The 24,663-nt window shown below is 33.5% G+C and overlaps 2 protein-coding genes across 2 annotated transcripts; both read left to right on the top strand.

Annotated features, from left to right (window-relative positions):
- Positions 1-14: 14 nt before the first annotated feature.
- Positions 15-3,192, top strand: LOC114715163 (pentatricopeptide repeat-containing protein At4g37170). The gene has a single exon (XM_028899956.1). The coding sequence runs from the start codon at positions 435-437 to the stop codon at positions 2,478-2,480; it is 2,046 nt and encodes a 681-aa protein (XP_028755789.1). The 5' UTR covers positions 15-434; the 3' UTR covers positions 2,481-3,192.
- Positions 3,193-13,196: 10,004 nt separating this feature from the next.
- On the top strand, positions 13,197-24,397 carry LOC114715204 (putative disease resistance RPP13-like protein 1). The gene is made up of 5 exons (XM_028900000.1): positions 13,197-16,751; positions 21,991-22,062; positions 22,381-22,453; positions 22,550-22,713; positions 23,900-24,397. Exons 1-5 carry the CDS (start codon positions 13,197-13,199, stop codon positions 24,395-24,397), a joined length of 4,362 nt encoding a protein of 1,453 aa, XP_028755833.1.
- The last annotated feature ends 266 nt before the right edge of the window (positions 24,398-24,663 follow it).

The following is a 24,663-nucleotide window of genomic DNA, read 5'->3' as shown; positions in this document are numbered from 1 at the left end:
TCAAGGCATAAGTAGCGAAAATTACAGTCAACCGGCATTGTGATTTTGGTCCGTCTGAGAAAACGTCTTTAGGAGAGGTTACAGGCTTGGAACGCGAAGGTTGAAGGTTATGCGTACGGTGGCCTTACCAGAGCCGACTAATGTGTTGAACAATGACTTCCCAGTTCCTCTACAGAATTCCGCAGACGGCCAGCGTCGTCTTGCTAACTCCATTAGAAGCTGTCTGAGCTTGATTCATCATCTTGACCAAAGCCAAGGAATCACTCTCAAGTCTCGGCCACAAATTTTCTGAATCCCGTATTCTACGCTAAAGTCAGACCTCGTAGTGCGCTTTATACTACTGTCAAGTTATTTAAATTTTGAACTTAAGGTGCAGAATGTCATTTCCGCTTTAGCCCCGTTGCGGTCACTAGCGAGGCTCAACCTTTGCGGCCATGTGTTTGCTAAGTTTCCGAAGAACTGTATCGCTTTCCTGCCGATATCTGTCTGAAAAATCAAGTTTACGCAAAGTCTTCGTAAAATCGAGCAATCCCAATGATTCTATCATAAGCCGGCTTTGCCAAGAGAAGAAATTTAAGGAAGCCATTGATATCTTAAGTGAACAAAAGCGAGTCAAGGAAGCGGTTCGGTTGCTAGATCACATTGACCGACCCTCTTCTTTAGTATACTCAACGCTTATTCAAGCTTGTCTTCAGCATCGAGCTCTTGATGAGGGTAGGAGGGTCCATGCACACACCAAAGCTTCTAACTTTGTTCCTGGGAAAGTCATTTCCAATCGTTTAATCGATATGTATTCAAAATGTGGAAGCCTTGTTGATGCTCAGAAGGTGTTTGATGAAATGGCCGATCGAGATTTGTGTTCTTGGAATATTATGATAGCTGGTTATGCCAAGGCTGGACAGCTTCAACAAGCTAGGAAGCTGTTTAATGAAATGTCTCGAAGAGATAATTTTTCTTGGACTGCTTTGATATCTGGTTATGTCCGCCATGGCCAGCCAAAAGAAGCTGTGGAGTTGTTTAGAATGATGCAAAGGCATGGCGATTCAAAATTAAATCAATTTACTCTGTCCAGTGTATTGACTGCGTCTGCTGCAATTCAAAGTTTACATTTTGGGAAGGAAATTCATGGCCACTTAGTGCGAAGGGGTTCAAACTTGGATGAGGTGGTTTTGAGTGCTCTTCTAGATATGTATGGCAAGTGTGGGAGTTTAAGAGAAGCTAGGGGCATTTTTGATCAGATGGTGAGCAGAGATATTGTTTCATGGACATCCATGATTGATAGATACTTTGAAGATGGACAGAGAGAAGAGGGATTTGCACTATTTGGAGACTTGATACGATCAGGTGTCCAGCCAAATGAATATACATTTGCCAGCGTTTTAAATGCTTGTGCTGATGATGCTGTGGAGGACCTGGGTAAGGAGCTTCATGGTTACATGACTAGAGTGGGTTATGACCCCTACTCATTTGCTGTAAGTGCTCTTATTCATTTATACTCAAAGTGTGGGAACACAGAAAATGCAAGAAAGGTTTTCAATCAGATGCCTTGTCCAGATTTGGCATCTTGGACTTCATTAATTATTGGTTATGCTCAGAATGGCCAACCTGAAAAGGCTCTTCATTTCTTTGATTTACTGCTCAAATCCGGTCTTGAGCCTGATCAAGTTACTTTCGTTGGGGTTCTTTCAGCTTGTGCTCATGCTGGATTAGTAGATAAAGGGCTAGAATATTTCCATTCCATAGAAGAGAAGCATGGACTGATGCACACTGCAGATCATTATGCATGCGTTGTTGATTTGTTGGCAAGATCTGGCCGATTCAAAGAAGCAGAGAATCTCATAGATAAATTGCCCATAAAGCCAAGTAAATTCCTTTGGGCATCCTTACTTGGAGGATGTAGAATACATGGGAACCTTGAATTGGCTGAACGGGCAGCAAAAGCATTGTTTGAAATAGAACCAGAGAATCCGGCTACCTATATCACTCTAGCCAACATTTATGCTACGGCTGGTATGTGGGGTGAGGTAGCCAAGGTTAGAAAGGCTATGGATGTTAGTGGGATAGTGAAGCAGCCAGGTAAGAGCTGGATTGAGATCAAAAGGCAGGTGCATGTGTTCCTAGTTGGTGACACATCTCACCCAAGATCACATGATATACATGAGTTCTTGGGAGAACTCTTTAAGAAAATGAAAGAGGAGGGATACGTCCCGGACACAAACTTTGTGCTACATGATGTGGAGGAGGAGCAGAAAGAGCAAAACCTTTCCTACCACAGTGAGAAGCTCGCTGTTGCTTTTGGAGTTATTTCAACTCCTCCAGGAACACCAATCAAGGTTTTTAAAAACTTGAGAACTTGTGTAGACTGTCACACTGCTATCAAATACATCTCCAAGATTGTTCAAAGACAGATAATTGTAAGGGATTCAAATCGGTTTCATTGTTTTGAAGATGGGAACTGCTCATGTAAAGACTATTGGTAATACTTCAATTATACAGACTTATCAAGTGTTTTGACCTGAGGGTGAATTGACATCCTCCTTGTCAGAATCTCTGCCTGCGATGGCTGCATTAATAACCTTTGTTCCTAGTCATTTAAGAGGGGTAGCTGTCAAGCAAAGGAGGTAGATGCCACACTCATCTACAGTTGTCATATGGTGTTCTATAATGATCAAGATGCATGCCGTATAGTGTTGGGACACTGAGTGGTCGTCCAAAGGTATGTTATCTTTAGAGAAGTTTATACTAGAAGTCTTCTTATAATAATGGATCAAAGACAATCAATGTTAAGCCTTCTGTATTGAGTTGTCGTAGAGAAATTGAGGCAGGAAATTGTGGCTACTGAACAGTTCCTTCTGTTAAGGTGAAGATGATGAGGGTGGTGATGACCAAGCTGCTGTGGTTTTTGATGGTTTTGATGATCTCAGGCTACAGTTCAAAGTGACTACTCTCTAGTTCCCATTTCCTTCCGTGTCAGTTTGTTCTGTTTCATCTTGAGATCAGGGGCCTGGATGTCAGTCTAATACTTCCAGCAGAAACTGCTCTGAACAGAAAGCAGTTCTCTGTGGGGCCACCACCTTATGAGCTTTGGTGTAAACAGGAATTGGTCTTTGCCTGAATTTTAAAATGGCTAGGTTGGCTCTGGTGTAAGCAACTCTATTGTAACTCATTGTTTAAGCAGAGATTTTTTTTTTGGGGGGGGCCAAATTCTTTAAACAAAGATGATCCTAGTGTTGTAGATTATCTTATACACTTTATAATTTCTTGTTTACCTCGTATTTTTATAGAAATAGATTTGAGACTTGTTTCTGTTCATCACCTTTTCTTGCCAATTAAATTTTCATTAAATAATTGCAACAAGAAGCTTTATCCCACTTAGTGGAATCAATTATATGGATCGCACAACAATATTGTGTCGTATCTATCAAACAATTGTATTGCTCACAAATTATCCTAAGCAAGCCTTTTGGTCTTCTCTAATGCCATCAGACAATGATAAATTGATAATCTAGCAGACAAAGTTTTGGAAGGTAGTAGGCATGTATCAACAGTGGTAAATGCCAAAAGGGGCGTTTTACAATCGTCCTTTGTAAGCAAGCAATGCTACCTCCGCAAAGGGCCGTAAAGTGGAAGTTTTCCATGTGAATGTGTTCTTTTTTATTTCTTTGGCCAAGAAACTAGCAGCCATGTGGTTTGATGTCTTCGCCTTCAGTAGACGTCTATACGGAATCAGGTTATGATGTTTGAAAGGATATGATATTCCATTGGAGGGCGAAAAAAAAAGCATGATATTCAGCGTCTGTTAGCAGTGAAGATATAGCTAGAAAGGTGAGGCTGAGAGAAGCAGAGGGTACTCAAGTTGGTTATAGTGGTGATACTGGGAATTTCTTGAGATGATCAGAATAGTAATATCATTATCACAACAAAAAAAAAAAAACAGAGAGATAGTAATATCATTTTTTCCGGAATTTGTTTACCACTTATTACGCAGAAAGATCAATTGTGATATATATGGGATTTCCCCTTTTAATAATAATAATAATAATAATTTTTAATTATCTGACGGCTGACAATAATTAAAATTCTTAAAAGGTGTTTAGATTATTTTATTTGAAGTGATTTATATGAAGTAAATATTTGAAAAGAGTTTAATGACATTAATTTTTATATTCTTGAAATTAATTGTGACTAAAGCAGATGGAAACAGATTTATTAATTTCAACTTGAAGGAGTGGAATCACTAATCAGCACTAAATGCACTTACATTTTCATGAGAATGATCAGTTGCATGTTACATTTTTCTTTGGGAGAATCCTAATTAAATCCGGTCAAAATAGCAAAATTCAAATTAAGGCATACATTTTAAACAAATCCTTAATTAGGCCAAGAGGTATTATTAGAGATTTTTTAATGTTGTTAAAAGACTAAAATACCCTTTAATTTAGCAAATTAGTAATTACTCCAATCAATTTATAATCCAACTTTTTTTTTCTTGAGATGCCACTATATGGTCAATCGACTTCACCCGTTCTTGCTTCATATGTTGTTACAAGATTAAAATGTGTGATTTTTTTTTGTATGAATGTATATTAAGCAGTTCATATTACTTTATCAATCCCATCAAATGTTGAAAAATTATTTAGATTTCTAATACAAGCTCATATTAATTATTAGTATGAATTTTAGTAATGAGATTATAAGTTATAACATAATGAGAACATCTACATGGCAGATATAACAAAGCACTTAAGAAAGAAATGACAAATTTAATGCTGAAAAAATATACTAATACATTAAGATTCTAATTTTTTAACTATAAGAAAAAAAAGTTTCTATCAAAAAACTATTAGTTCAATAGTGTTAGAATCACGTAATTAAAAGTTCCCTGTTCTCATTACCCAACAAAAAAAAAGTCCATGTTCCCGTAAATTTCTAATCAATATAGTAGAGTTAATATATATATTTATATATATAATATTATACTATTATACTATGCAATATCAATTTTTTTATCTTAGTATTTCCAAATTTTCTTACGTAAAACATTTTTTATAAATAAATACTACTACCTCCGGTCCTTAATATAAGACCTCATTTATATTTTATTTTGATATTAAATATAAGACCAAAATTCACATTATTTCTTATATTTATGTATTTTTTCCTAAGATAGTTTTTCTAATAATAGTAGTTCTAGCCAATACACTTGATTAGCAAGGATATTTCAGGAAAGACAACATCTATTTATTATAAATAACTAATTTAAATTATTTTCTTAATCTACTCAAATTAGTCAACTAACTGTTATATTTAAGATCGGAGGTAGTATATAATGTCAAGTTTTTAGAGTTTAATTTTTTGTTCTCAAAATAATATTATTTTAAATTATAAAAAGGCATTTTAGTCTTTTAATAATATTAAAAAATTCCTAATAAGGCTTCTTGATCTAATTAGTAATTTGTTAAAAATGCAGGTGTTAATTTAAATTTTGATATTTCAAATGAATTTAATTAGGATTCTCCTTTTTATTTTGTCCTTTTTGTAGAATAGACGGAATATTGTATCAATAATAATAATAATAATAATAATAAAAGAGACTAGACGGAATCATTCTTTTCCTTGGGCCGGTTCACATGGCCATGCTCATGGCTAACCTCTTCCTTTTTAATTAATAATTAAACAATAATTGTTTTGCAATATTTGTAGACTTATAGTGCGACGAATCTTTTGATAGTAGTGACCAAATAGTAAAATAAAATTGCCCAAGTTTGTTCCCCCCAAGGTCGTTTCAAAAAATGCCGAAAGAACCGAAGATTAATAAACAAAGAGTAGGCATGTTAAATTTTTTGAATGATTCTTTTGTCATATCGTCATATCTACGGAGCCCTAATTTTTTCACTGGAGTGCATTCAAATGTGTATGTTTAGAGACATTTAAGGCTGTACACGGTACAGGATGGGATTAAGATAGGTTAGTATCAGTAAATAGGGAAGAGATGAAATTTTCGTTTTGCGTCTCATCTCATCCCAAGATCGGACAGACTGAGAGGGAACACTCCTGTCCCGTTTCTTTTTTTTTTTTTTTGACAAACCACTATAATTCTAGGCTTAGATCTTGTTTTTCTTGTTGTAATGTTTGTTTTTCGTTAGGTTTCTAAAGATAAAATACTAAAAAATATAATTATGTAGAAAGTCCAATCTATATATCCTATAAATCTTATAGTAGTTTTGTGATTAATCCATACAGTGATCTTGGGTGGTGGTTTTTTTTGCATCTCATTAGCTGTTAGGTGATGACGTGAGTCTCTTGTTGTATAATATAAAAAAAAGTGTAAAAACAATACTGTAAAAAACAACTACCATAAAAAAAATTATATAATAACTTTATGAATTATTTATTGAGGATTGAGATTTTTATTGAGATAATAATGTAACTTAAAGAGTTGAAAATTATTACAAAATAATTATTCTTAAAAAATAAATTAAATAATATAATAATAATTATTAGTAAGTAATTTTTTTAAAAAAAACTCGGGACGGGGGCTCATCTAGCCCCAGTATTATTTTGTTCCATTTTGTAGTCGTCCCGTCCCAAAATATTTTTTGTCCCATCACATTCCGAATTGATCTTTATCAAGACTAGGACAAGACGATCAAAACGGGACAAGTCGATCGAAACGGGACAAGTTAAACATCCCTAGAGACATTGTGTCACAAGAGGCATGCACCATCTTGACCAAAAAATAAAGCAATTCCCTCAAATGTAATTTATAATTAAATTTTATGTTTTTATTGCAGGGACAAATTAAATTTGGAAGAATTGCAATTAGATTTCAAGGAAGGGATTTAATTATTTTAAACCATTGACAAATTAAGAGCATGTTCTAGACTTCCAGTATAGAAAATGACAACTGGTTTATACTACTCACTTATTATTGGAACTTTTAGGCAATTAAATTTTTTTTCGTGGGAAAGGTAATTCTCCTATTAAATTTTATATTCAACAGATTAGCTGTGATTTATGGAAGAAAGTGACCGCATAATTTTTAGGTTCAATTTGGAGGTACTTTCTTTGTGAATGATTAATGCTACTACTTTACTGCCTCAAAGGGACAAGGAGTTGGGAGCCGTGTTTAAATGGAATCCATTTTCAATCTCAATCGAATTCTCCTCTTTTAAAATTCAGCCCAGCTTTAGTGTTTGGGTCAAAATTTTGGCGAATAAGGAAGAAAAAAAATCAGCAAACCATGATTTTGGATCAAAATCATGGTTTTAGATTCAAAAATTTCAGAAGAAATGAATCCATTTTGTTTCTGACTCAAATTGGAAAGTATGATTGTGTCTGTTAGAATAAATCTCAACGGTAATATGACTTTAACATCCCTCGATTATTTTTCTATAAACATATTTAATCTTATATTTTATAAATATATATACACATATTAATTATTTATTAATTACATTATATTATTAATTATGTTGGTAAAAAATATATTATTAGCAATTTTATTCCTTTAAATCAAAATATATTATAAAATCTATCTTTTATGTAATTATCATATTAACTTATGTCTTTTTTAGTAATTTGTACATACCAAAAGTACTTCTGATAATAACTATCCAAACACTCTCACTTTATCGGAATCACTTTTTCACAAAATCTATTCTCTAAAAGCTATTCTTCAAATCATGGTTTGGTTTCATTCAAACACCCTCTTATTCTCTTATAGTTTTTTGGCCAAGAAACATTCCATGTTATTTGATGATTTTTCCTTTGTTTTATCAATAACAACAATAATTATTATTATAATAGTAATAATAATTTTTTATTATTATTTCATTTAGAGGAATAAAGAGCGCACAGTGAAACTATGGTTAATTTAGATTGAGCTTGATGACTTGTACGGAGGCATTCTAATGATCACCTTTTCCCTGTGAACTAAGATATGTGTGTATCTGGCATGAAAATAATTAAAATTCTTAATCTCTTATTTTAAGGGAACATCACAAAAAAAGACTGTGAAATTTGAAAATTTGCAAATAAAGACCCACTCATAAAATTGTTGTCAAAACTTATGTTATTATAGTCAAAAACCCATAACAATATTGGTAATTTTTCAATCTTCACAGTTTTTTTTGTGATTTTTTATATTTTAATGACACTTATTTTTATCTATTTCTTCCCATTAGTTTTGATTTATCATTTATGGAAGCAAATGGAAACATTTTTTTTTTCCAAATTTCAACTCAGGGGAGGATATTCTGGTGCCCCAAATAATGGGGTTTCTATTCGGTGCTCATTAGGTGATAAGCACTAGGTGTTTACTCAGTGCTCATCTAATGCTCATCACCTGATGAGCAATCTGAACTGTCTAGATTTAATATTATTAAATAATTATTTAAAATAAAAAAAATTATATTTTAAAAAAATGATAGTTAAAAGATTATCTTTATTTTTTATCCTATACCTATTACAATAATTATTTTTAAAAAATAAAAAAAATAAATCTGGACTGTCCAGATCAGATCTAAACGGTCCAGATCTGATGAGCATTGGGTGCTAATCAAAACTGATAAGCAGCCCATGTAAATCTCAGATAATACAGTCACATTCACATTTTTCTTTTGTCAAATTTATAGAATAGAAGCTATAATTATTTTAACTTGGTCGGTCCACATGCCAGTCACTAATCTGTTATTTTTTTAATACTCCAATATAAATATAAAATTTATTTTATGATAACTTATTTTATAATACAATTTATATTATAAAATAAATTTTATATTTAAAATTGCAGGCGTATTTATATAATGCATCTTTTATCCTTTTTTTTTGACGTGACATCTTTTGTCATATTTGAGACTTATGGGATAACGAATCTTTTGATAGCGGTGACCCATTATTAAAATATAACCAGTCTAGTTTGTCTCCTAGCAATAATTTAAGGACATTTGAAAAAAAAAAAGAAAAAGAAATGCTGAACGACCCAAGATTAGTAAACAAAAACTTATCATGTTAATTTTTTTAATGATTCTTTCGTCCTTCAAGAGATGATTTTCTACTTTCAGTGCGTTCACAAGCACAAATACAACAGCTCATTTGGTGTGGGGAAAATGAAAAGAAAAAAAATAAAAAAATTTAATAAACTCGGTTTAAAAATGAGTTGAGTGATGGGTTTTCCAGGACCTGACATGTTTTTAGATTTAAAAAACATTTATAAAAATATTTACAGTTCACTTGTTAACATTATAAATTATAAATTTACTTCTTGACAATTATTGGTGTCCTTTTATTTTGCTGAGAAATTGCCCAAAGCCAACGGCCAACTCCGCGTGCGCGTAGGCCCTACACCACTGGATTATTGTCCTCCTCCTTTTCCTTAATATTATCTTCAATCATTCATGAAAATATACTACATTCATTCAGTACTTGTTATAAAATTTTACTTATAAATTATAAATAAAGTCTTTATAATTAAGATAGAAGTTAGTATCATACTCTTTATATTTAGAGAAAATTGTAATAAGATTCCTTCCAAAAAATTAAATATAAAAAGATCTTTTAAAATCATCAAATTAATTTGAAATTCCAAAAGACTTCATTACAAAAGATTTTATTTTTTTAATTACTAAATTTTTTTCCCTTTTTTTAAGTATGCATTGACAACTGAGAGAGCCATCGCTAACAACTTAAGGTGTAATAATTAATAATGACAGGTATTAACAACTCATGCACTATATTTTTGTGATGTGTTGAGAAAATGTGTTGTTAATATCTGCCATGATAGTTGTTAATCATTAAGTTTAAAGTTGTTAATGATTATTTTATCAGTCGTCAATGTATATTAAAAAAAAAGAATAATTTAATAATTAAACAAATAAAATTTCTTGGAGTGAGGTTATTGAAAACTTTAGATTAATGTGATGATTTCAAGGACTTTTCATGTTTAATTTCAATTTGGAGGGACCATCCTGTCGCCCTTTTTGTTTGTCAATGATTATTTGACACGTAATTTTCTTATTTATCGCATTCAGATGCCCTTGCTCATGACTAACGAAGACTTGTATACCAAACAGGTGGCTACACAATAATAAAATACATTAAGTTTAGGAAAATGACAATTTTTTTGTCTGATGAAAATAACATTTGGGGTGCGTTTAGTTTATCATGAGAGAAAATAAAAGGAGGGGAGGGAAATTTTTTAAAAAAAACTCGATTTAAAAAATTAAAAAATAGGATTAAAAGTTTTTAATTAATTTTATTACTTTTTTATTAAAATTTTAAAACCTCATTTTTTTTCAATTTTTTAAATAAAACTCATCAAAAATCTTCTCTCCTCCCCACTATATCCCTTATACCAAACAGTCTTTTAGAGTCACTGATGACTATGTAAAGTCAAGATTGAAAAGTTTGAAAATTTAATGGCGACTATTCTTTTTTTTTTTTGGGGCCAGAATCAATAAAGATGTGTGTGTTGTTTAGTATACTAGAGATTTTTAATGCTTATTCATCGCGGATTGCTCATTTAGAACAGCTTATAAGTCACTTTTCAATAGTGATTTACTAAATACGAAATAAGCATATAAGAGTTTTATCTCGGATTGCGTGAAATTAGTTTATAGAGAATTTCCAGCACTCTGCCAAATAGGGCCCAAGTTTTTGTTTACTTGCAAGAGCTTACTGTTTGATTTGTATTCCCTGGCTTCCTTTTGTGAGGCATGTGGATGAAGGGTTAATTGATCATTTTATTAATTATTTATCCACCTTTTCCTTTTTCTCCCTGCTTAATATTGAGGCGGCAAAGCATAAAATTTTTTAAGGATACATTTAATAAGGACAAAATAAAAAACTTCTCCCTGCTGCTGCTATAGAAAAGTAGAAAACTTTTAAAGATATGCTTATTCCAAATCTTTTTACAGGTTACAATTTTTTAAAAGTTTAAGATGTATTTTTACATCAGAAATATTTTTTCAGGTACATCTAATATCTTAAAATATTTTTTCAAATGTATTCAGTATCTCAAAATATATTCTAGATATGTTTAATATCTTAAAATATTTTTTATGTACGTTTAGCACTCTGAAATATTTTTTTACTTTAATACTAAATATATTTTAAAAAATATTTTGAGATACTACATCACGTTAACTTTTTCTTAAATAGATCGGGTTACTTTTACCATTTACAAGGATGTCTAAATGCCAAACTTAGTGGGGTCGTTCTTCGAAAACAAGCAATTCTACCTCCATTGTGAAGGGCCATAAGGTTGAAGTTTTCCTTATGTTTGTTCTTTTTTATTTCTTTGGACAAGAAATTTTTCGTGTTGTTTGATAATTTTTCCTTGTTTTATCAATAACAACAATAATAATTATTATTTATAATAGTCATAATAATTTTTCATTAGTATTTCATTTAGAGGAATAAAGAGTGCAAAGTGAAATTATGGTTAATTTAGAGTTGTATAGAACTCTATACAATTCTAAAATGATCAGCTGTTCCGTCTAAACTAAGATATATATATATATATATATCTCTGTTTGACGCATGAAAATAATTAAAATTCTTAATCTCTTATTTTAATGACACTTATTTTTATATCAAATGGAAACTTTTTTTTTATTTCAACTTAGAGAAGGATATTCTGGAGCACCAGATATGCATTCACATTAACATTTTTCTTTTGTCATATTTAAGAGGTGTTTGGATTAGGAGAAAAATGATTTTTAAAAGCACTTTTCTATAAATCGAAACAAATTCTTCGACATATTTACTTCATATACTGTAAAAATATTTTTAAAACCATGATGTTGTTTCTATCGAAATACTTTTTATAGAATACTTGCTACAATTATTTGGATTTGGTCGGTCCACATACTAGTCACTAATCTATTATTTTTTATATTTAAATAATAAATCTTTTGCTATATTTGTAGACCTATAGGATGACGAATCTTTGCCAGTATTGACCAAATATTAAAATATAATCCGCCTATCTGGTTTGTTTCCTAGCGATCATCTAAGGAAGTTTCAAAGAAGAAAAGCTGAAACGACCGAGGGTAAGTAAACAAAGACTAATCATGTTAATTTTTTTAATGATTCTTTTGTCATAGTTAGATTTTTTTTTTTGCCGTGTCATAGTTAGATTATTATCATATACATTATTGTTTTCTTAAAAAGTATATATTCTTTCCGGCCTTAATATAAGATTTAATTAAATAATTTGAATAAATTAATAATATTTGTTAAATTAGTTAATCTAATATATTTTTTCTAAAACATCATAAGTGTCTTTTTTAATTCCCTCATTTTTCTTACTATTTGATTATTATTGAGAGAATATTAATAAGATTAATTTGAGAAAAATTAATAAATATATAAAATAGGTCTTATATATAATATCAATATTAACTCTTTAATTAGGTTTTAAATCAAAGATCATGGGGATATTAAATATAGAAACAAAATCACAAAATTGTCAAATTTTAATATACCAGATTTAAATTTTTTTTTTTTTTTACTCGGATGAACATATCACAGGTGACTTGGGAAAAAAAAAAAAAGAACGAGAAATACTCCTTTAGTCCTATTCAATAAATGAATGGGAAAACTGACTTGGATACTTCCTGTAAAAATAACAATAGAAAATAGTCGCATGGTACAGCTGGAAAAGTGCAGCCGCGTGAAGACCAGTAAACAAAAAGTGAGTCTTCATTACGAAGGGTTACTTTTACACGTTACAGAGATGTCCAAGAGTCAAACTTCGTGGGGTCGTCTTTGAAAACAAGCAATTCTGCCTCCATTATGAAGGGCCATAAGGTTGAAGTTTTCCATACGTTTGTTTTTTTTTTTTAATTTCTCTGGCCAAGAAATTTTCCATGTTGTTTGATGATTTTTCCTTTGTTTTATCAATACCGATAATAATAATTATTTTTTCATTTAGAGGAATAAAGAGTGCCAAGTGAAATTATGGTTAATTTAGATTGAGTTTGATGAGTTGTATAGAGGCACTCTAAAATGATCACTTGTTCCATCTGAACTAAGATATATATATATATATATATATATCTATTTAACGCATGAAAATAATTAAAATTCTTCAATTTCAACTTTAGTCGAGGCCGCCCTTCTTATTTCATCTCACTTGCTGTGCACGAGCATTTTCACTGTTTTCAGAAATATCACTCATTCCCGAAGCGATCATGGCCGAAGCTCTTCTCTCAGCTGTCTTCAATGTGCTTTTGGAGAGATTAACGCCTGAGCTCGCAGATTTGATCAACAAAATCGCAGGAAAGAAGCTGGACGACAAGTTACTTAATCATTTGAGGCCATCCTTGATTGCTGCAAGAGCTGTGCTCAATAACGCTGAACTCAGACAATTCAATAAGGATCAAGCTGTGAAAGATTGGCTGAATTTACTCAAAGATGCTGTCTATGACCTGGAAGACTTGATGGATGAAATTTCCACCCGAGCTGCCACTCAGAAAAAGGTGAGCTATTTCTCCCTTGCTTCTCTTACTTTGCGTGATACAAGGATGGCAAGGGAGTTAGAAGCCATAAGTGATAAAATTGAACGTATTGTGGGAAACAAAGATGTCCTTGACCTGAAGCAGAGCACTGAAACGTATCCGGAAACTTTGTCCTGGAGGCCTCCAGTTACATCTCATGTGGAAGTCTCTCAAGTGTATGGAAGGAATAAAGCAAAAGAAGATATAATTAAGCTTATGTTTGATGGTGAGGGTGGTCCGTTGTCCGTAATCCCCATCGTGGGCATGGGCGGGGTGGGCAAAACCACCTTAGTTAATTTAGTTTATAAAGACGTGAAACAAAAATTTGATCTCACTGCATGGGTTTGTGTTTCTGAAACGTTTGATCTTTTGAAAATAGTACAGACTATAATAAAATCTATTGATAAAGATTTTGTCTGTGATAACATGGATTTGAATCTTCTTGGCGATCATCTAGCGAAGAAGATAGAAGGGAAAAAGTTTTTAATTGTTCTAGATGATTACTGGAATGAAAAATTCACTGATTGGGATGCTTTGAAAAAGTTGCTTCATAACGGAGTGGAGGGATGTAAAATTCTTGTCACAACTCGCATAGAGCATGTTGCTTCGATGGTTAAAACAATCTCATCATCTTATCCCCTAGAAGGCTTGTCTGAAAAAGATTGTTTGTCAATTTTTGCTGCACATGCTTTCCATTCTAGAGATTCAACCGCGAATTCATGTTTAGAAAAAATTGGAAGAGATGTTGTTAGCAAGTGCAAAGGATTACCTTTAGCTGCAAAAGTAATTGGGGGACTTTTTCGATCAAAGCCTAGATTTGAAGATTGGAATGATATATTAAAAGACACCTTGTGGGATTCATCAGACAATGAGATCATCCCCCCTTTAAGAGTCAGTTATTATTATCTCCCTCCCTATTTAAAACAATGCTTTGCTTACTGTTCTTTATTTCCCGAGGATTATATATTTGATAGGGATGAATTAATCATGATGTGGATGGCAGAAGGTTTTTTGGGGCGGTCAAAAGGGAACATGACTTTAGAAGAAGTTGGTTATGGGTATATTGATGATTTAACTTCAAGATCATTCTTTCAACCTTTACCTCCTGTAAAACATCCATACAATGAAGGGTATGATATAAGTGATAGGCGTTTTGTCATGCATGATCTCATTCATGAGTTAGCAACTCATGTTGCCGAAGACTTCTACTTTAGATTAAGGGAGAATAGAAACGAAATTGGCACCATGACTCGCCATTTGTCATGCAACTTTCAAAATCGTCCAAGCTTAGATCATGAGGTTTTCCAAAAATTAAAAGGCTTACGAACATTTATAGGATTGAATTTTTCCTATATTCCTGGGCCTTCTGAAAATGCTTCTCATATTTTATCATCAGACCTGAAGTACATGCGGACGCTGTCACTTAGCCAACTACGTACTTTAAAGATAGTTCCTGAGTCAATTGGAGAATTTGTCCATTTGCGCTATTTGGATCTATCTGGCACAGGCATTGCAAGTTTGCCTGATTCAATCTGTAAATTGTATAATTTACAGACATTGAAGCTGCGTGAATGTAATTCTCTCCTAATTCTACCAGGTGATATGCAAGAACTTAAAAATTTACGACATCTCGACGTTAGAGGCACTAATTTGAAAGAAATACCAAGGGGGCTGGGTAAATTAAAAGATTTGCAATTTTTAAGTGGCTTCATTGTTGGCAAAGAGCAGGAGACTGGGATTACGGAGTTGGGAGGAATTTCAAATTTGAAGGGTGAGATTGTAGTTAGTAAGTTAGAGAATGTCAAGAATGAAGATGAAGCAGATGGTGCGAGAATGATGGAGAAGAAGCGAATTGAAACTTTAACATTATCATGGTCAGATTTTGGTGATGCAGAAGATTCAAGCAGTGAGAGAAATATTTTGGCTAAACTTCAACCTCATTGGGATTTAAAACAATTGACAGTTAAACGTTATAGGGGCACAATATTTCCAGATTGGTTGGGAAATCCTTCCTACCATAACATGACCTTCTTGCGACTGGAGGGTTGTGAAAATTGTTGCATGCTTCCCCCTTTGGGACAGCTCCCCGCTCTGAAGACATTACATATTTATGGATTAAAGCGTGTAAAAAGCATTGGTGATGAGTTTTTGAAGGCTGATGATTGTTCTTCCATGAAACCATTTCCATCCCTTGAATATCTTTACTTCCATAGCATGGCATCCTGGGAACAATGGCTTTCCACTGACATGGAAGCTTTCCCTAAGCTTCAACGTCTCACAATAAGTTCCTGCAACAAGTTAGTTGGAAGTCTACCTTCCGAGTTGCTTTCTTTAGAAACTTTGGTTATTTCTTATTGTTCATTGCTTTCTTCTCATATTCTAAGGTGTCCCAAACTTCGGTATTTGCACATATATAAAAGTGAAAATGTGGCATGGCAAGAGCCAGAGTTACCACAGGCCCTTCGCGCTTTAGAAATTTCAGGATGCCGGGTGTTGGAATCAGTGTTGGAGGCACTCGCTAAACATTCCCATCTGCAAGAATTAACTATCCGTGATTGTTCCAATATATCAACTTTAATGATTCATTTGCCCCAATCATTACAAGAATTAAGTGTATACAGCTGCAAAAATGTTGATTTTGTGATGAGTTCAACCGCTCCTCTTCAAAGTCTCCGGTCTATTAAAATTCACAGTTGTAGTTTTGTGAAGTTTATGTCAGATGAAATGGAAGGTGTCCTCCCAAATTTAAGAAGGCTATGGATATTTGATGTTAAAGGGATGGAAGGATTTCCAGAAGGGGCTTTTGTGCCGAGTTTGAGAGAAATTTATATTCATTCGTGTAACATGGAGCTCATAATGTCCGATCAAGCAGTGCGGCACCTCCTAAGAAATATCGCTGACCTTCGTATTGCGAGTCCACGTGATGAAAGTTATGTCGTCAAGTGTTTTCCAGAGGTGTGTTTTCTTCCTACCACTCTCACCACTTTGGGATTCTTTGCCTTTAGGAACTTGGAGACATTGAATTGCTCGGGACTTCAGCACCTAACCTCTCTCCAAAAACTAAACATCCAATCTTGTCCAAAGCTGGAGAAAATGTCAGGGGAAAAGCTGCCTGCTTCTTTAACAGAGCTTCGCATTTGGGATTGTCCATTGCTTAAAGAAAAATACCACAATAAGGATGAACAATTTTTGCGCCAGATATCCCACATCCCACTCATCCACATAGATTGGGATAAAATCATCCACAAGGTATTTATATGTCCACAATCTTGTTCCCAAGTATTATGTTCTGCTTGTTCATATAAATGCATCCAGAGACCATTATGCCTCCATATAAATGTTTCTCAATATTAATTTTCTTACATTTCTGGAACCGCTTCTTACCTTTGGTTAACCTTTTGGCAATTTTATATGATATTAACAAAATTATTCGTTTTGTTGTGCTTCGGATTCCAGCACGCTCTCTTCCCCTCTCTGTTTTTTGGAACCTGCTTTGGCTATTTTTCTTTGCCTTGTTTTTTGGTTTCTTTTTCATCGTGTCTATATATTAATATAAATATATTGAGAAAAACAGTATGATTACCATCTTTAGATATATTTAAAAATTGTTGTTTTAGAAATTATTGCGCACCAATTATGTGCGATTTTTTTAAAACCTGAACCGAAAATGCTCCTTGCTGATTTGCATCTTGACAAAATCATTTTTTATGAGCTCGAATGATGAAAATGAACAACAATTACAATTGGTATTACTGTGTTTTTGTGATATAATATGTTGTATATATAGTTAATTAGCAATTTTATATTCTGTTGTGTTAGTTTCCTAATGAAATTCAGATGACTATAATTTGCAACTTCATGAATTAAATTGAGGTAGCAATCTCGTGTGTTTATATTAAATTAAATTATTATGAATATTTGATGACAGGATATAATGATGCAATTCTAGAAAACATTTGATGTGCTTCAAAGCATTAATTCATTTTCATAGCCACTTTAATTACATATCCTGCACTGAAACGTTAACGATCTCAACGCTGTCCATTATATTTAAAATTTCATTCCTTCAAATTTATGCAGGGCTGAGGTCTCAAATTTAGTATGAGGTGTTTTGCCGCTCCACATTATTCAATCATGAAGGTATACTTCTTGACAAATTCCCATCTATATAACAGATACCATTTCTTTCTCTGTTTTTTTTTTTTGGATAATTAATCTTAGTTTGATTGAGTTTTTCTTCTTATGGGATTGTTGCAGGTAGAGTCCAAAATGGTCTGTTAGTTCTAATTGATAAAGGAAACACAGGGTGCTTCTTCTTCTTCTCAAAGTGTAGTGCTCTAATTAAGATTCTTCATGTATTCATTCTTGCTCTGAAGAGGTTTAAACTGAACCAGAGCCTTTGATTTCTTCTTTCTCTGGTAATCTGCTTATTCAATTATTCTGTCCTATATTTGCTTTGGTTTTGATTAACTTATTAGCAAGTTACTTGAGGATAATGGATTGCCATTTCCATTTTTTTTTTTTTTTATATCTCTTGTGTTGTCTCTGAACTTCCCTTTCATACGCTTAAATCGTAGCATCAGCAAGAGGGACAGAGAGGGATTTGCAGACTCGAACATGCACTCAGAAGAAATCCATCATCTTGGCTTCTTGACAAAAATTCTCTGATTTGCTAGGACTGTCCTTTGTGTGAGTCGTCTGCATCAATTTTTTTTTTTTTTTCACTTTTGAAGATGCTTGTTGGTGACTGTGTGCTATGCATCTGTACATTGTTTTCCTTTTTTTTTTTTTTCCTTTTTAGGTTTGGTGTGTACATGATAGGAGGATGAGCTATGTATAATGTATTGTGAATATTCATTACTTACGAAAATTCTCAAGTTTCATGCTTGGGGAGAGGATGTAGGATTCAATTTTTTGAATCTGAACCTCTATATATCGTGGTGTCATTTTATTTTATTTTCTTTTTATAATTCCAAATCCTCAAAAGGATTATATGTTGAAAAGTAAGTAATTAGGTATATCACTTTTTTCAATCAAGTGGACAAGCTTGTTATGTTGAAATATATACAACAGGAGTGAAGATGGAGCAGCCATGCCGAAGTTTTAAAGAAAGCCTTCAACGCCAAAAGGGTGTAATGCAATCCTCTAGATTAGTCAAAAGCTTATTGGATTCAAAATAGTTTTATGCACTGCATCTTTAGGATATACTACTCATTAACATAGCTATTAGATAACTAATTCGAAGATATTAATTAAAAAAATTAGTTAAGTTAAATAATCGTCAGTGTTAATTTTTTTAAACTATTATCTTTAATCATATGTATTAGGTCGATTATAATTATCCTTTAGTGATAATTTCTCACAATCAATAAGGATTTTTTAAAAAAAATAAAAGATAAAATAAATTAAGGTATTCTAATTTCTGATTAACTCTGATATTAAGTATAGGAGACAGAAATATAAACAAACACAAATATATAACACAGCACATCAAAGGTTCCAGTAATATTGTTGCATGTATTCCAAGACGAAAGGCTCATATCACAAAAATTGAGAGGCTTACGAGTAATTTCACCATTAGATTTAGATCTTTGTCATGCAATCGAGACACTAATCCTTTTCTCAAAAGGCAATGTGGCTCTCATAGAAATCAATTATTGCCTACTCTTACCCTATATAAGTGTCTGCACCAAAATATCTCTTCACTTTTGCTACAATTGATTCCCCCATCAATTTAACTTTAATTAACTCGTCGTCACATTCCTTTGAAGAAATATCACTAAAAAAAACAAATTTAAATACAATCTCGCTCTTTTGCATAAAATTACAGTTTCGCGCCAATTTCTACTTAAAATTAGAATAGTAAAGAAGCTTCTTTTTATGCTTAATGCATTTAATAACTAGCTTTTCTAAGTTTTTAGGGTGAAAATGTCATTTCTTTTGCAAAAAACAGAAAAGGGAAAAAAAAAAAACCAAAAATACATACACTGATATAGAGGGGCATAGATAAATAGGATGAAAAGTTCTTGGTTACCGATTCCAAAACCTCAGTAATGGCAAAACATATAATATTGGATTATTATTGCACTTGACACTTTTGAAGGATTACTAAATTACCTGCAGGTGACCCTTTTTCTCCCATGATCAATGCAGCCATTTCTAAATGTTACCTCCTCCGCACTGTTAGTTAACAAATCTAATGACCAAGCCATAAAATAATTGCATATTCACTGCAAAATCATAGTGTACAGAGAGATGTTCCATTGATTGACTTTCATGTTTACACTTGTTGCATGTGTTCTTGCATCCTCCTGCATAGCCAGATAGCTAGAAGAAAAGAGAAGCTCCAATGGACATTAGAATTAGAATAAGAATACGCAGGCTTTTCCGCTTAAACTGATAGCTATTGCTGTTTAAGCTTGAGAAGAGATAGACTTTAGCCTTGTTCACTCAGAGTTAGATTCTTGTATCCACCTGCATGTTATGATCCTTCAAACACTTTTTCTAAGAGCAACCTCATTTTTTGAGAACTTCCAAAATAAATATCTAAATCCTACATAGAACATTGCTTTTCCAAATCATTTCTGGCGTTATATATGTGACGCACAAGTAATATGCCCTTGCTGTTGCTTCTCCGAGGTCACTGGTTGCAGTAGAAGATCACCCATTGTGGACAAACACACTGGACGTTTTGGCTGCAGAGGAGACCACGGCAATTAAACAAAGAGAAACCCCTTCCCATTAATTACTATCTTCAAATCAAGACCATATGTCATATTAATTCATCAGACCAAGTAAAAACTTTAAAACTCATTGTTAAATTGGCAAAATTTTTCAAATTTACTCTTATTAAAGTTTTCTTTTCTTTTTGTTTTTACAAATCAATCATTCATTGATTCTGATCTCTCTCCCTTCTTTTTTCCTTTCCAATGACTATGAGAGTTAAGTAAGGATAAACTTCAAAAAAACAGTGATCATATGCCTTACAAGTTACTTATATTTAGGACAAAAATTTTCTCCACAAGTAACTTATTATAATAAGGACTAGAGTGGTGTTCATGATGCTTTCAATTTGATGTAAATTCTAATTGATAAGAACGGCAAGGTGCATTATTATTCCGATCAAGAAGGTTTAATTTTTCCTTCTTGACTTTGAGATCCTGCAGACTTGATTATGGCCCATCACACGGGAAAGATGGAAGTGTTTGAATTGGTTATATTAATTGGTTGAGATGGGCACAAATTTTTTAGTGTGTTGGACTGACCCATTTTTGTCGAATTTCCTTGGGTTGTTTGTTTAAATTTGACTAAATGTTATTGAGTAATTTATTGTTGGCTAAGTGTTCATTTTATTTTATTTTTTTTGGTGGGCTTTAGAGATAGAAGAAACAAACGATAGGAAAAGGGCTAAAAAAAAAAAAACAGAGTAGTTGGTTTGTTATGAGTTGTCATTTTGTCCAACAGAAATTGTGTTTAACAAAATAAGCTGGTTTCTCACATGATAAATCACAGTTTGAACTCTCACTAAGACAAGTGTTTGTGTTTAGAGCTCGACAGTATCTTGGATACGATTACTTTCAATAAGATGATACATGTAACTGGAAAAATAAATTGTCATTTAAGCTCAAAAATACACTTTTTTTTTTGTTGATTTGGAGTAGAGGTCTGTGTTTTGCTGTTTGGTTTTGAAATTTTTTTTTTCAGGAGATAATATTTCTAGATAAAGAAATTTAGAAGCCAAAGCATGACAATATCTCCACAACGAATGCAAAAAACCAGGTAACTTTGGTTCAATCCAAACAGCAAAATTAAGGATGACGAATTAATTTACATGTTCAATTGGGAACTATGAAAATGGATAAAGAACATCAGTTAAAATAGGGTATAGAAACCAACAAGCTATTAGTTGAAATGTTAAGCGGTCATACCCTTTTTAGGACGAGGATACAAGTTCAAATTGTAAAAAATACACTTGTTGAAAAGATTTTAACCTTAACATTTTCGGCTTGACAGAAATTAATTTCAAGTCCAAAATCATGAAAGGAAATCTTGAGTTACACAATTTTTAAAAAAAAAAGGGTATAGAAAATATATAGGGAAAAAAACTCAGAACCATTATAAGTCAGAAAATAGACATAGTTAACTAAGAAATTGGAGGGGAGAAGAGACACTCTCTTTTGGCTCTCCCTTGGAGGATCACGACTACCGTAAGCGTATCATGCGTTATAAGATGATTTTCAGGTCTCAAGACCCTTTTAACTCCAAATTCAATTGGATCACATGAAGTAAACACCACAAAATAATTAAAAAAAATTAAAGAGAAATGCAAGAGGATATAAATAAATAGGTGTTTGGCTCCATTAATCTCCTTTCATCATTACTATCACCAAATTAGGGCCGATTTAGGATCACGTTTGGGCCGCCAAACATGCATCCCCATCTGGCTTCTTATGTGTCTATGTTTTTAACATGTTTGGATCCACAGTAGGCTAATCTGACTTCTGAGGCGCAGATGGACTTCTGGGAGAAGCTGATTTCGGGTGCTTTTTTTTGGATGCTGGTGCGTTGAGAAAACCGTTGGAATGTTTTATTAGGGTGTTAAATTTTTTTACCTACCTGACCCTCTTGCATGATTTTTCTCTCACTTAGCTAAAAGAAAAAAAACGACACATGCACTCTCATTTTGAAACGCGATCTAAAGCTAAAGGGAGCCTTGCGACGTCTTCTACCATATCCCTGCCATGCGCCCACCGTCTCCTATCGTGTCTTCGCCATCTCATCAGTTTCGGTTCTTGTGTGGGAGTGGGTGGAGTGTGGTCGTTCATTCAGTTCTTCCGATTAGTTCAGTTGTTCTTCCTCTTCCTCTGTTCGGTTGAAGCCAGCGTCGCCGTCCATTGTCGCCGCCGTCTCCTACCGTGTCTCCACCGTGTTCCATCGTCTCATCAGTTCTGGTTCTTGTGTGGGAGTGGGTTGACTGTGGCCGTTCATTTAGATCCTCCAAATATGTTCGGTTGTTCTTCTTCTCCCTCTGTTCAGTTGCAATCTAGGGTCGCCGTCCGTTGTCGCTGTCATCTCCTGCCGTGTCTCCGCCGTGTTCCACCGTCTCATTAGTTCTGGTTCTTTTGTGGGAGTGGGTGGACTGTGGCTGTTCGTTCAGATCCTCCAAATACCACTGGGTTGTTTGTCTTCTTCCTCTGTTTTGTTGCAAGCCGTCTGTCTGTTTTCACCGCCGCTAGATCGCATCTGCTCCTAATCCATATTGGTTAGAGTCTCGTTTGTTCATCTGGTAAGAGATATGTGTTTTTGGTCCTAGATCTGCTGGTCTTCGATTCATGTTCTTGGCTGCCATTACTAGATAATTCGGACCCATAGCGTTATTGATTTTAGAAGTGTTGATATGATATTCTTGCTCTTGATCTGATGTTCTTTCGATTAATGTGGCCTGGCTGTCGAACTTAGTAGTAGCATAGTAGGAAGAACTGATTTGGTAGTATGACTTGGTAGTATCGTAGGAGGAAGAACTGCTGGTCTTTGATTCTTCTATTGATGATTTGTGGTTTGACTACCCCTTTCCTGTTAATTATTTGTGACAAGCTCTGAAAAGTTGGCGTTTTTTAGTTTGAAAATCTGAAGATCAGTGTTTCTATTTATCGGTGTTTCTAAAAAGTGGCGTATATATTCATCAATGATGCTTATTGTTGATGAGTATGTTTTACAAACCTAAATATATATGATTCTGAGGTTATAATTCATAAATATTATATATATATATATTAGATATTTCCTCTCATATTTATTTACAAGAGAAACGTAAAAGGAATTTTGAAACTTGACCAAAGATGACATCTTTTTAGGTGTCCCCCTCTCGGGAAGTTTTTTGTAAAGTGCTTCTTATTTAAGATTGTTGAATTTGTATAATATTTCTGCGTTGTTGGAAAAAAAGTGCTCTGGTTTACTATAACTCCCTTTTGCATTCTTGATTAACATTTTTCAATAGAATTATGAACAAAGATAAAGGTAAGGCAACATGGGATAGATGCACCACAGAGGTGTTACTTAAAGAATGCATGGAGCAAATCTACCGGAAAAATCATCAAGGAACATCATTTTCAAAGCCTGGGTGGAATAATATTCACTATGCATTCAATGCAAAAACATGAAAATCATATGAGAGGAAGCAATTGAAAAATAGGCTCAATAGCTTGAGGAAGGATTGGAGGACATGGGTTGATTTAACCAAAGAGACCGATATAGGTTGGGACCCTATAAACAATACAGTGGTGGCAACAAATGAATGGTGGGAGAAGAAAAAATTGGTATATAATTGTTAATCTTAAGTTATGAATTGTGTTATTACTTGTTATAGGCTTTCATTTTTCTAGATTGTATTCTTGCAGGAGAATCCCCAGTATGAAAAGTTTAGATATCAGGGGTTAAAGTTTGCTCATGAATTAAACACGATATTCAAGGGTGTGATAGCATCTGGAGAGGATATGTTGGCACCATCTTTAACCCAACCTCAGACACAAGAGGATGACAAAGAGAACGTGTATAGAGTTGATACAGATCTACTTGAAGGATCGGGGGATAGCGAAGAAGATCTTGGAGGTGGTAGTTTAGGAGTTACAGATGAGATGGCAGGCGTAAACCTAACAGCAAATACTGCACCTAGTGGTTCAGGAAGCCATGGGAAGAGGAAGAGAGGTGAAGTGTCTAGTAGGCAGAAAAAGCAAAAAATTCCAGTCTCAAGACAAATCACAGATTCAGTTAGTGAAATAGCTACCGCATCTAAGGATAGAACGGTAGTTCTAAACAAAATAAAGGAGGTATCAATTTCTGAGGTTACAGCTGAAGTGCTCTGCCTTGAAGAAATTACAAGTAACTTTGATTTTTGAAACCGGTGCTTAAGACTTCTGCTGCACAAGAGTGTTCGGGAAATGGTTGTTTCACTAAAAGGACAGCCAGAATACTTGGTTGTATGGCTATAGGATATGGCATACAATCCATCAGCATGGCTAAAACCCCCTGCTTGAACTATATTTTAGGATGCATGTTATGACTTTATTTTGTCTAACTCGGACCAGAGTTGTTATTATATGTTTTTAAGTTAATGTTTGTGGAACTATGAAATTATGTAACTTGTTGATTGATTATGAATGTT

Source organism: Neltuma alba, unplaced genomic scaffold (genome assembly GCF_004799145.2).
Source record: "Neltuma alba isolate B1F8T4 unplaced genomic scaffold, ASM479914v2 tig00011578_pilon, whole genome shotgun sequence".
Classification (NCBI taxonomy): Eukaryota; Viridiplantae; Streptophyta; class Magnoliopsida; order Fabales; family Fabaceae; genus Neltuma; species Neltuma alba.
Note: the sequence above shows the minus strand (reverse complement) of the source record. Positions and strands in the feature narration are given on the sequence as shown.